The sequence below is a fragment of the Neolamprologus multifasciatus genome, chromosome 17, assembly GCF_963576455.1.
Source record: "Neolamprologus multifasciatus chromosome 17, fNeoMul1.2, whole genome shotgun sequence".
Classification (NCBI taxonomy): Eukaryota; Metazoa; Chordata; class Actinopteri; order Cichliformes; family Cichlidae; genus Neolamprologus; species Neolamprologus multifasciatus.
In genome coordinates, this window is record NC_140455.1 from 38,855,895 (window position 1) to 38,870,071 (window position 14,177).

Sequence of the window (14,177 nt, forward strand, 5' to 3'; positions counted from 1 at the left end):
TTACCTCTCATCACAGCTTTTCCTGCTTCCCATAGAACAGAAGCAGATGTTCCGGGAGTGTCATTAAAGTCTAAATATGAAGTCCATTCCTTTTTAAAATATTTAATAAAGTCTTCATCTTTAAGTAGTGATGTGTTAAATCTCCAGTTTTTACTTGGCGTAGTATTATTCTTGTGTATTAGTGTTAAAGATACAGGAGCATGATCGCTGACAGCTATAGGGTGAATCTCAGTGTCTGAAATGTCACTCAGCAGTGAGCTGCTGACCAAAAAATAATCCAGACGAGAGTAGGAGTGATGAACATGTGAGAAGAAAGTATATTCCTTACTGTTGGGGTGAAGGGAGCGCCATGCATCGCAAAGGCCATAGTCGCTCATATACTGTTTGATTATATTTGTGGATTGCCAATTGCGCTGAGTTCCTGTTGTGTTGAGCCTATCCATTTCTTCATTTAGTCCAAGGTTGAGGTCGCCTCCAAGAATGAGTGTGCAATCAAGGTGTTCAGAGAGTGCACTAAAAAATCCGTGGAAGAATGAGGGTTCATCAACATTTGGACCATATATACTTACAATACATAGTTTTTTGTTCAATATTATTTGCACATTTTTTACTGTAAATTTCTAAGTTAATTTGTAAATTTTGTAGTAACCTGTAAATTGTAAATACTGTAAAACTTTTTTTCTGTCATTTAACGGTCGGGCATTGTACAGCTACAAGCATTTCACCCCCATGTCATACTGTGTATGGTTGTGTGAGTGTGACAAATAAAAATTTGAATTTGACTGTTGTTGTGACTCGGTGCTACAGTGGGGCAAAAAAGTATTTAGTCAGCCACCGATTGTGCAAGTTCCCCCACTTAAAATGATGACAGAGGTCAGTAATTTGCACCAGAGGTACACTTCAACTGTGAGAGACAGAATGTGAAAAAAAAATCCATGAATTCACATGGTAGGATTTGTAAAGAATTTATTCGTAAATCAGGGTGGAAAATAAGTATTTGGTCAATAACAAAAATACAACTCAATACTTTGTAACATAACCTTTGTTGGCAATAACAGAGGTCAAACGTTTACTATAGGTCTTTACCAGGTTTGCACACACAGTAGCTGGTATTTTGGCCCATTCCTCCATGCAGATCTTCTCAAGAGCAGTGATGTTTTGGGGCTGTCGCCGAGCAACACGGACTTTCAACTCCCGCCACAGATTTTCTATGGGGTTGAGGTCTGGAGACTGGCTAGGCCACTCCAGGACTTTCAAATGCTTCTTACGGAGCCACTCCTTTGTTGCCCGGGCGGTGTGTTTTGGATCATTGTCATGTTGGAAGACCCAGCCTCGTTTCATCTTCAAAGTTCTCACTGATGGAAGGAGATTTTGGCTCAAAATCTCACGATACTTGGCCCCATTCATTCTGTCCTTAACACGGAGCAGTCGTCCTGTCCCCTTGGCAGAAAAACAGCCCCATAGCATGATGTTTCCACCCCCATGCTTCACAGTAGGTATGGTGTTCTTGGGATGCAACTCAGTATTCTTCTTCCTCCAAACACGACGAGTTGAGTTTATACCAAAAAGTTCTACTTTGGTTTCATCTGACCACATGACATTCTCCCAATCCTCTGCTGTATCATCCATGTGCTCTCTGGCAAACTTCAGACGGGCCTGGACATGCACTGGCTTCAGCAGCGGAACACGTCTGGCACTGCGGGATTTGATTCCCTGCCGTTGTAGTGTGTTACTGATGGTGACCTTTGTTACTTTGGTCCCAGCTCTCTGCAGGTCATTCACCAGGTCCCCCCGTGTGGTTCTGGGATCTTTGCTCACCGTTCTCATGATCATTTTGACCCCACGGGATGAGATCTTGCGTGGAGCCCCAGATCGAGGGAGATTATCAGTGGTCTTGTATGTCTTCCATTTTCTGATGATTGCTCCCACAGTTGATTTTTTCACACCAAGCTGCTTGCCTATTGTAGATTCACTCTTCCCAGTCTGGTGCAGGTCTACAATTCTTTTCCTGGTGTCCTTCGAAAGCTCTTTGGTCTTGGTCTTGGCGGCGTTTGGAGTCTGACTGGTTGAGGCTGTGGACAGGTGTCTTTTATACAGATGATGAGGTCAAACAGGTGCCATTCATACAGGTAACGAGTGGGGGACAGAAAAGCTTCTTACAGAAGACGTTACAGGTCTGTGAGAGCCAGGGATTTTCCTTGTTTGAGGTGACCAAATACTTATTTTCCACCCTGATTTACGAATAAATTCTTTACAAATCCTACCATGTGAATTCATGGATTTTTTATTCACATTCTGTCTCTCACAGTTGAAGTGTACCTCTGGTGCAAATTACTGACCTCTGTCATCATTTTAAGTGGGGGAACTTGCACAATCGGTGGCTGACTAAATACTTTTTTGCCCCACAGTATATTAAAAAATTGAATTGAAGAAGTTGACCTGTTTCACCTAAAATTAGAACTGGTCATTTCCGCACCCTGTTATGAAGCTTTTTAACATGTCAGTGTTCTCAGGTAGTCATGTGTAACCAGTGTCCCTCATGCTGAAACTGTATCCTGTAGTGTCGGGCGATGTGTAAATATTTAATTTAATTTTAATTTAAAACAATCGTCAGTCCAGTAATCGACGATGGGTGGTATACTCGCTCATTCGCAGACTTTCTGATGGGTGGGGCAATGTGATCATGCACAGACTGATTTGTGCGATTACACACAGAAGGAGTCCGAACATGGACGCACTAATTTCCCCACAAAAAACAAACAAAAACAAATCGCTGTCAGCGTTTCTGCAGCTTAAATCCAATTAAAATCTTTGACGTGCCGACTCATCTGGAGCGCAGAGAAACAAACTTTGGACAAACTGCTGAAATGCATTGACGGACATTTCATTGATTCTGACTCAGTGTGCGCACAGATGGTTAATTGTTAATCGCGTCAGTCTTGATGACGGCGCGTTAATGCTGACAGCACTAAAAAAAACTTCCTGTTGACTGCTTCTATTAGCTCCGTTATTATTAGCAAACTCACTCGTGGGCAAATAAATAAATAAATCGCCCCCTGTAGAAACGATCGATGAAAGCCTCAGCCTATCAATTTGTCCAATCGCCCAACACTAGTATCCTGTTCATCGGATGTGTCCGAGGCAGGAGAATAACAGATCGAGCCGACTGAGTATTGGTGGGTGTCGAGTCTGCAGGTACTTCATCCTCATTGTTTGGGTACGGCCAGTGTTGGGGGCGTTCTACTAAACTCCACTGAAATCTACTGAGTTGTTGAATGCAAGAGTAGAAAGACTGAACAACACTACAGCTGTCAAGTCAGTAAAATATCAAAGTAACCAATCAAATCGCAGATATGATTCATGACATGTATTTTGGTATAACAATGGATAAAGAACGAGCAGAAAAATCATTTTTTTAACAACCATCCACTCATTTTCTGTCACATACAGAGAAGAAGTGTCCAACACAGAGCGGGGGGGGGGGCGGGCGGGGGGCTGCAGCATCGTAAGACGTTAAAATATGTCACCTAGCCTTCTCCTTGGTGCAGAGATGAGCGTTCACTGTTTTTCACGTAAATGATTTAACTTTGACTCGACTCCCCATTGAGTTCAACTGATCATCAACATCAAATCCTAGAATATCTGTGTGTAATATAACGTAATAGCTAGAGCTGCTCAATTAATCAAATTTTAATCTCGATTATGATCTGTTCTTTCAACGATCATTAAAAATGACTGAGCCGATTATTAGCCCCGCCCTCGTGCTTTACTCTCACGCTGCTCCGTGTGGCGAATCGAGCGCACCTCTCTGCATTTCGAACACGTGTCACAACAATTAAGAGCAGCGGTCTCCAACCTTTTTTGCGCCACGGACCGGTTTATGCCCGACAATATTTTCATGGACCGGCCTTTAAGGTGTCGCGATAAATACAACAAAATAAAACTAGTACTGGTACCGAAAAAAAGAAGATTTATTCATAACACACGTGAAAAGACCCAGGAAAACAGAGTTAACGATAAAAACAATAACAAAATAACACTGAAAACCGATAAAAACCCTGAAAACTATACATTTCACACCTGAGCCTCAACTCTCGCGGCCCGGTACCAAACGACTCACGGACCGGTACCGGTCCGAGGCCCAGGGGGTTGGAGACCGCTGATTAAGAGGACCCGAGGGAAGCTCGGAAAGCTCAGCAGAAGTTATTTGGAGAGGAGAGTGATGCTGTTGGTTGAAGAGAGGTAAAAAAACTTCAGTGGTGTGGAAACATTATGGGTTCAGTCAGACGTGGATCAAGTAGACACAGTGTGTAAACTTTGCTACAGTGTCGTAGCTGCACCACAGAGCAACACTGCAAACTTCACTAAACATAGATGTTTACATTTTTCATTTATTTCTTATATTGCAAACATTTGCACTGTTATCAGTATTTGCACTATTTTATATTATTTTTGACAATCTTTAAAGTCATTATTCAACATTGCTATTGATAAATAAATATCATCAAATAATCCAGATCTCAATTTCAGTGAAAATAATAATTTTTGCCATAATCGAGCAGCCCTGGTAATCGCTGTTATATTGAACTCAATATAAAAGAAATGTATGATTTTTGCACTTTAAAGACAATTCAGTACAGAATAACTTGTATTTCTATTTATTGAACTTGTATTAATCATAATGTGATTAGAAGAAACAGAAATGGTAGATGATGCATAAGGAAACCTGTGTGAAACTATCACATAAAGGACACGAGGGGAGAATCCGTGTGAAGCACGATATAAAATGTGAGACGTCTTTGTTTTAAAATAAAGGAAGAGACATGAAACTGTGGCCTCCCAGGGAAAGAGGCTGGCTGCCTGCTGCACTGATGTCCCATTGATTCAGGCTTTGTGGCGCACAAACACCCCCCCACCATCTCCTACAGAGCTACTTAATATGTTTGAGGGGCTCCGATGCTTCTCATCTGTCAAAGGCAGCTTTTCTTTTACCCACATTAGAGGTGGCATTGGTGGGGAGGGAGGAGAATGAGTCGGTGTGGGGTTGCGGGGTGAGGTGGTACTCCTGCAGCTCTGAAGTCTGCCTGGTGGGACCAGAGCTTTATTGGCTGGAAAGGAAGCTGACAGCAGAGTTTTGAGGGCCTGAGAACTTGGATGAGAGAAAGCTTTTGAAACTAATGCCCACATCGGCCTTAGAAAGAAGAGCTGCTGTTCAGCCGCCACTTCCAGCCCGTACAACACAAACAGCCACACACACAGAAAACACGCCGTCATATCCAAGCACACAGACTCAGGACATCATGCACACATGTATTTCCTCCTGCACACACACAGACAACACATTTTGGCTTCCTTTTTAACTTTGAGTCCACGAGGTGACTGGTCGTGGGGGACAGTGGCAGGGCGAGCAGAGCGGCGTCCAGGACAAAAACCAGCAGGGCCGTGGGGAAATAACAGAACCTGATGATTCACTAATTATTATTGATATGATGTGTAGCATACACTATACTGATTATTCGCTTTAATCCATAGAGTTTAATATGCCGGCCCACAGCTTCAACTCTTCTGTGAAGGCTGACCTTTACTCCAGAAGCACTTGTGAGGTCAAAAACTGATGAAGGACTCCGGCTGGTCAAGATCTTCCACACCAAGCTCAGGAAGGGGCCATCCTTAAAATCGTTCCCACAACGTTGGGAGCATGAAATGGTCCAAAATGTCTTTGTCCAGCATTACGAGTTCCTGTCGCTGGATCTAAGGGGCCTCAGAGTAAAACCCCACCTGCACCATCCTGGGCACAGTGCACAGTACCATTCCCCTGACAACTGCTAAACCAACACTCATCCATCGGATCGCCGGGCAAAGAAACACCGTCACAGAGACCACATCTCCACTTCCAGTGGCGGCGTGCCACCACACATGACGCTTTGCATTGTGGTTAGTGAAACTTGGATGCAGGTAGGGCTGCTCGATTATGGCAAAAATGATCATCACGATTATTTTCACTGAGATCTCGATTATTTGACGATATTTATTTAACAATAACAATGTTGAATAATGACTTTTAAGATTGTCAAAAAATAATATAAAATAGTGCAAATACTGATAACAGTGCAAATGTTTGCAATATAAGAAATAAATGTAAACATGTATGTTTAGTGAAGTTTGCAGTGTTGCTCTGTGGTGCAGCTGCGACACTGTAGCAAAGTTTACACACTGTGTCTACTTGATCCACGTCTGACTGAACCCATAATGTTTCCACACCACTGAAGTTTTTTTACCTCTCTTCAACCAACAGCAGTCACTCTCCTCTCCAAATAACTTCTGCTGAGCTTTCCAAGCTTCCCTCGGGTCCTCTTAATCAGCGGTCCCCAACCCCCGGGCCTCGGACCGGTACCGGTCCGTGAGTCGTTTGGTACCGGGCCGCGAGAGTTGAGGCTCAGGTGTGAAATGTATAGTTTTCAGGGTTTTTATTGGTTTTCAGCTTTATGTTGTTATCGTTTTTATCGTTTACTCGGTTTTCCTGGGTCTTTTCACGTGTGTTAGGAATAAATCTTCTTTTTTTCGGTACCAGTACTAGTTTTATTTTGTTGTGTTTATCCGCGACACCTTAAAGGCCGGTCCATGAAAATATCGTCGGGCATAAACCGGTCCGTGGAGCAAAAAAGGTTGGAGACCGCTGCTCTTAATTGTTGTGACACGTGTTCGAAATGCAGAGAGGTGCACTCGATTTGCCACACGGAGCAGCGCGAGAGTAAAGCACGAGGGCGGGGCTAATAATCGGCTCGGTCATTTGTAATGATCGTTGAAAGCCCAGATCGTAATCCAGATTAAAATTCGATTAATTGAGCAGCCCTAGATACAGCTGCTCAGCCACGGAAACCAAGAGGTCACGTGGAGTTTGGAGGTCTGCAGTGACTGACCTTACTGAAACTTCGTGACCTCTACTCAACGTGCCGCAGCCTTCTCTGACGCTGTGATCTCACACGGCCTTTGTGGCCGAGTTGCCATCTTTCCCAGTTTTCCACAAACAGCTGTAGAATATCTAGTAATGAGGAAATCTCACGAGTGGACTTGTTGCACACTTCTAAATAATGCTCGACTATTTATGAATTTTGAACACTATGGGTGAGTTTCTTCTTAATGACCTCACTTCCCCTTTAGTTTATGTGTGCTGGTCTGGTTTTCCTCTCTCCCCCAGTGAGTCCCAGAAGGCATAGATGCATGCATGCAATAGATGCAGCAACAGAAGATGTATAGAGGTAGTTCTTGAAGGAGATCAAAGGAATATTTAATGAGAGGATCTAACCTGGAGCCAACACCTTCATCTTTCTCCCTTTCAGCAGTTTCTGCACACGGCAAAGCTCCAAGTGGTTCTCATGGTGCCGGGTGTTGTCCTCAATACGCTGGGACACCTCACACACGACCGTCACTGCTCCTGAAACACAAACAGTTTTTTCAGTGTAACTGCTTTATATATATATATATATATATATATATATATATGTCTGGTTAAAAAAAAGTAAAAACAAAGTCACAGCGTATTATTTTGTAGCGCATGTGTCGTGGTCTGGAAAATAAATCTAAAGACTGACAAAGAACAGCAAAAACATTCACAGGTATATTTGCAAATATTACAATGATGGTTGTAAAGAACAGTGACGAATAAATGCTGAAAATGACTGCAGCACAATGTTTTTTATTTCAGTGTTTTAAAAAGATGGAAGTCTTAGTGGCAGGTGAGAACAGCAGAGTGACCATTTTGGCTCATAAAGCACAATAATAATTATAATAATAATAATATGATGAAGTATGGTGATTTGTGGGGTTCCTCACAGAAAATAATAAGTAAAAGGGAACTCATACTGAACATCTCATTTTGTGTGAGCCTGTTCGAATATGAATTTTGTCAGAAATGTGCACATCCAAGAGTTTGTGACTATTAACAGCTATGTTCAGTACTGTAACACTTTAAAACATACTGTTGGCTGTAGGGCTGCCACAAACGATTATTTTGATAGTCGACTAGTCACCGATTATTTTTGCGATTAGTCGACTAATCAGATCATCATCCATTGTACATAAAACTACAGCTTATTGCACCAGCAGCATCTGCTCTTATATAACTATCATTAGCTTACAGCTTTAAGTGTTTAAAGTATGTGCTAACTAAAAATAAAGACAAGATGATAGTTTATTAAATGTTAATGAAATTTGCAGATTGTTTCGGTGAAGTTTAATAAACTCCTTGCTATCTAAAATATAACAGGACACCGGAGTAAATTCTGGAGCATCTCACACTTCTGATAATCAGCTGTCTGCTTGAAGTTTATTCAGCGGTGTAAAAACTATAACTTTAATCTCAGCCAAACCGATTTACTCAGGAACAAATAAAATACTGAAAAAAGCCAAACAATAACATTTTTAAGTTATCTAAGTGACTTATATATCATGTTTAACCTGAGTAGCGAAAGACGGCGGTGGGTTTGAAAACGGTTAGCCGGGAGTCCGGTGTTCTCACAGCTCTAGTTAGCCTAGCCCCCGGCTAGCTATCGAGCTAGCGGCTAACAGACGTCTCCGAAAACGTCGGAGCGCTTTTGAAAATATGTGGTGTCTTGATAAACTGAGCAGATATTTGAGGTTTACACAGCTACATTCTCGCCTGAAAATATGTTAAACGTTTATTTTGTGACCCAGAAAGAATAATAAGAGTAATATTAAAACTAACTAGCTGCCGCCATTGTTGGAAACTGAGCTGGGCTGCGCTATGAATTCTGGGACAGCTTCTTCTTCTTCTTCTTCGGGGTTTAACGGCAGCTGGCATCCTTGTACATGCAGTGCTGCCATCTTCTGTTTCAGTCCGTTATTACACTCTTAAATCCTACTACTTATTCCTGCGTCTTTGTGATCTTACAAAGCTTCAAACGACGCGTCGACTATTAAATCAGTCGTCGACGATTTTGATAGTCGACTAATCGTGGCAGCCCTAGTTGGCTGTAAATAGTACTGTTGTACTGTTGTACTGTTAATAAATACACATATATAATACACCTATAGGAATGTAAGTATTTCCCAGTCATAACACCTGACCTGCATACTCCCCACAAAAAAGAAATCAACTAAAATAAACAGACAACATGTTCAAATTTAACACTATAAGTTCATAAAGCAATGCTTACTTTCATTTTGACAGTCCAGAGTTGACAATTTGCACGAGTAGATTTTATTAGAATTGCCACAGTTGTTGGGAAAATATGAACAGGTAGAGATGGAGGCTCATCGCTGCTGAAGTTCAGGCTGTGGCTGCTGGGCCGGGTTCAGCACTCAGCTTTAACATTCTTGGCTAGCTTATTGTTAGCAGGCTGTCTGTGCAGATACGTGCAACGAGCCAAAGGTTTGCTTGCTAATGCAGTTGTTTCTATCCTGATGCAGCTTCCAATGCAACATTGCGCTCTTATCCATTTCTGCAATGAAAATAAAAGCATGTCCATGTCCAGCTTGTGCACGACTATTTTACTGCTCTGGCACACAAACTGAAATCAGCTGATTGTAGTTCAAGTGGAATCAATAAGATGAATCAATGGGCAAACAGGCTAACAATTCCAGGGAATTGAACCACCCAGTTTAACTCCACTCTTGGCGTCAGCTCATCGGAGAGAGTGGGGGAAGAGAGACGTTTTTCTTGATAGATTAACCAAAGTGGTTAATCTATCAATGTTAATGTTAATGTTAACCAGCCCAGAGGGCGACGTTGTGGAGCTCTCCGAGTCAAGTTACTTTTTTTGGTACCGAGTTAAATGGTAAATGGTCTGTATTTGTAAAGCGCTTTACTTGGTCCCTAAGGACTAAAAGCGCTATACAAATACATTCACCCACACATTCACACACTGGTGATGGCAGCTACATTGTAGCCACAGCCACCCTGAGGCGCACTGACAGAGGCGAGGCTGCCGGACACTGGCGCCACCGGGCCCTCTGACCACCACCAGTAGGCAACGGGTGAAGTGTCTTGCCCAAGGACACAACAACCGACACTGTTGGAGCCGGGGCTCGAACCGGCAACCTTCCAATTACAAGACGAACTGCCAACTCTTGTATAGTGTTAAGACACACTATACAAGAGTTCGCTATGATCGGACGACCTTATTACAACAGAGAGCGCAGTCCTTCCTGGAATCCTACCCTGAGCTTTCAGGCTGTACTGACTCGACGCTCGGCCGGCGCCTGACAGGGAGCCCTCCTAGGAGCCCTCCTAGCAACAGGCCGAAGCAGAGGCGAGGCAGTCGGGGAGCAGCTGACCAGAAGCTCCGCCCTTTGGTTAGCAACGAAAGGCTAACCCTCCCGGTCATACGGTTCAGTCCCTGGAAAATAAAATGGACGACTCCAGGCCTGGATTTCTACACAGAAGGAGATTCAGGATTGCTCCATATTGTGTTTCTGCGAAATCTGGCTGCGGGAAAGGACACCCGACGAGGCACTAACAACAGACGGCTACACAGTCTTCAGGAAGGACCGATGTGCTGCGGATAGCGGTAAGACTCCCGGTGCAGGAGCTGCCCTCCTCAAACAATCATGGTGTCCTGACTGTAAGATCATTAGACCCTGAAGCTGATGCCATTGTACCTGCAATGCATCATTGTGAGTGTTGTGTACATACCCCCCTCCACTGAGGAGGAGGCTGCATTAAAGGAGCTACATGACATGATTAATAATAATAATAATAATAATAATAATAATAATAATAATGGATTGCATTTATAAAGCGCTTTACAATTCCACTATTCATTCACTCTCACATTCACACACTGGTGGAGGCAGCTACAGTTGTAGCCACAGCTGCCCTGGGGCAGACTGACAGAAGCGAGGCTGCCATATCGCGCCATCGGCCCCTCTGGCCAACACCAGGATTAATGAATATGAAAACATATCCTGATGCCGCTGCTATCATTCTGGGAGATTTTAACCACTGCAATCTTGGGAAAAACATGCCCAAACCACATTAGTTTCTGACCTTCCCCACCAGGAGAAATGAACACTGGACCACTGCTCCAGCAACCAGGGCTGGAGCAGTGGTCATACCGTTCACAGTGATACCGGTGTAATGTTGGGCAACGATAAGAAAATGAAATATCGCGATAGAATATGGGTAAAACCATATTCTATCGCCGTGTGTGTATAACCTCTTTTTAAGTTGTGTGGATATTATACATGGTTATGTTGAGGATATGTCGGCCAGTTTCCACTGGAAATGCCTTTTGGTTAAACTGTCAGCAACGAATTTCCACTGTTACATTTTTATATAACTTTAATGCAGATAAAAAACAGCTGCTTGTTTAAGTGAAAATACATTGATGGTTTTTTTTGCACTAATAAAGTTGAGGAGTTGTAAAGTATTTTGTCTCGTGTCAATTATATTGTTATTGCAAATTTTCAAATGTATATGGTGATAAATACTTTTGGTCGCCCTGCTCTACCAGCAACATCAGAAACACCTTTTCAGCTGAACCAAAGACACTTTGAAAAGTCTGATCACCTAGTGATCCGCCTCAGTTCATGACAAAAGGCTCCAGACAAAGCCCTTCACAGTCAGGTGTGTTTACACCTGAAGGTGCAAAAGTCTAGTCTGGGAATCAAATCTTTCACAAACTACAGGAGAACCACAACTACCACAGACACCTGAGATGCCCCCCTCCCAGACAGCCCTAACACTCTACACCAGGTTTGACAGGCTGGACGCAGACACACCCTCAGACAGAAGCAGCTGTGTGAGGCAGTGGATCTGTCACACAGCTGGATTACAAAGAGCACAGCCTGGTTCTGCGTGCACCTTTTTGAACCTGCCCCTTCAAACATCTCTGCTGTGCGTGTCAGCCTCTTGTCTGTTATTTAAACCTGTTGTGTTACTATTTACATATGTGCAGGTAACATCGTTGGTGCGCCTACAGTTGTATTGCATGTGTACAATAACATTAAACAGCTGTTCTGTTTCCATAAGCATCACCATTTCTTTTCTTCATTAAAACACAGCGACACACATTAAATATGATACACTGAAAGAAAACCTCGACCTCATGTCTGAACCTTCGTTATGTCCATGACTAGGATGAGTGTATCAACACAAACTGACTTGCATGTTAAAAAGAAACAAAAAAAACTTGTTTTACTTTCTTGTGCAAAGCTTTAAAATATTTGCCTCAGAACAAATAAGCAAATCATCAAAACAGACAGAAGCATCCAATTACTGTGTGCCAGCTATAATAATTGCTGCAAACATTTAGAACCACATCATTAGCATGTCCAAAATAACAACAAACAGATGGATTTTTATTTCAAGCTCAACTTTGCTGCTTTCATTACGAACGCTGAACCTCAGCAGATGAACCTGATCCTCGGGGCAACTTGTCTACACTGAAATAATCACAGCCTAATTGGCTCACTTAACTTCACAACAATTAAAGTATAAACCAAACACGGCGTCCGTGTAGATGTTTTCTCTTTGTTGTGCATGTTTGGAGTCTTTTTCATTTCCTGCTTTAGAATAACAACACCTACTAATTAGCATGTTCTTGTGCTGAGTTCTGGACGATGCATCAATAATACATGAATTAGACTCTAAAGACATCCACACTCCTCACAGCTCTTTATTCTGCTTATTCTCTCTTTAGATGGTGTTTGACCACAACAGGAGGATTGGAGAGCTGCTGCCAGTCAGGTCAGACTTGGTTACTATTAGAGGTGGGAATCACCGTACATACTGCGATACGATATTATCACAATACTTAACCCACGATACGATATTATTGCAATTTTTACAAATATTTTGCGATATTCAGATTCTGTACATAAAGGTAAACTTTATCAATATTCATTTTCTCTAATATCAAAGTCTCACACTCAGTCTTTCTCTCATTTCAGTTTGATTGTTGACAAACTGAACGGTTTGTATTACAGTCTAGTCCAACTTAACTGAATCAACCATCTGGTACAATTATAGCTATTCTGAACTATGCAGTTTATGAAAACTATGCAGCCCCTTCAGCAACTGAAGAATTTGAAAGTAAATTAAAACAAAATATAATTTTACATTAAATAAAAAAGTTTTAAACTTAATTAAAATAAAACATGTCTTAAATTAAAATAAGTAAACTGTCATGTTTATTGCTGCCAAAAACAAGTTAAACACATTTGGACAGTGAAGGAATGTCAGGATTCTTGCTCAGAAAAAGGATCAACATGCTCTGAAGTCAGAGCACAAAAACCTTTTTTGTAACAAAATATCGATTTCTGCTGTCCCTGTATCCATACATTATTAGCAAACAAAATATCACCATGCTACAAAGTATCCATTTTTTCCCCCACCCCTAGTTACTGTACGAGTCAGACACTGGAGCACCACAGGAAACAGTAACAAAGAACCGGAGAAGCAAATGGATACAAGAAATGAACAAAGTCTCGTGTGATATTTGTTAGTCTGCTTAATTTCATACAACACAATTTATTTGAGATTCTTTTTTTAAACAATTCCCTTTACAATCCAGGCAGGCTGACACACACACACACACACACACACACACACGCACACACACAGACACACGCAGAAAAGCAGCAGAGTTTAAAAACAGATCTCTAATGAGAAGAGGAAAAAGTGGTGGTGAGGTAAAGTTAGATATGTTCCCTCATCTTAGAGTCAGAGGCTGTTTTAATTTGTAAGCAGAGGCAGCACACCAGCAACGGGATTTTAATTGATACACATAAATAATTCTTTGTGTATATTCGCACTTGAGTCAGATTTGCTGTTTATTTGACGATTGAAAATAGTCATTATCGAGATTCGTGTTGATGTTGAAGATTTTATTTATTAATAAAGCTCGCCCCTTAATATCCTCTGATCCGTTCCCAATTAATTAAGTCAAAATCCACATCAAACTAGAACTTACACAAATACCAAGCTCTGCCTTTTATTTCTCTTCTAGTCGAGCGCTACGACAAAAAAACACAAATGAAAGCTAAACACTGCTCTTATTTTTGCTCACATAAAATAATGAGGGCTGTCTGTGATACGAGCCGGTCTGCTATGATGAAGGTTTTTAACAGGTTGGTTTTTTTCGGGTTTTTCTCCTCAGTCTGTTTTCCTGCTGATGGGAAACCAGCTTTACATTCGTCACATGTAAATCGCAGTC

At 41.9% G+C, this 14,177-nt stretch overlaps 1 protein-coding gene across 1 annotated transcript in view; it reads right to left on the minus strand.

The window, feature by feature from the left end:
* The window catches only part of arhgef39 (Rho guanine nucleotide exchange factor (GEF) 39), an 80,457-nt gene that overhangs the window by 29,665 nt on the left and 36,615 nt on the right, over positions 1-14,177 (minus strand). The window contains exon 7 of the mRNA XM_085138447.1: positions 7,307-7,435. Coding sequence (XP_084994573.1) covers positions 7,307-7,435 — 129 coding nt within the window. The remainder of the gene's footprint in view (positions 1-7,306; positions 7,436-14,177) is intronic.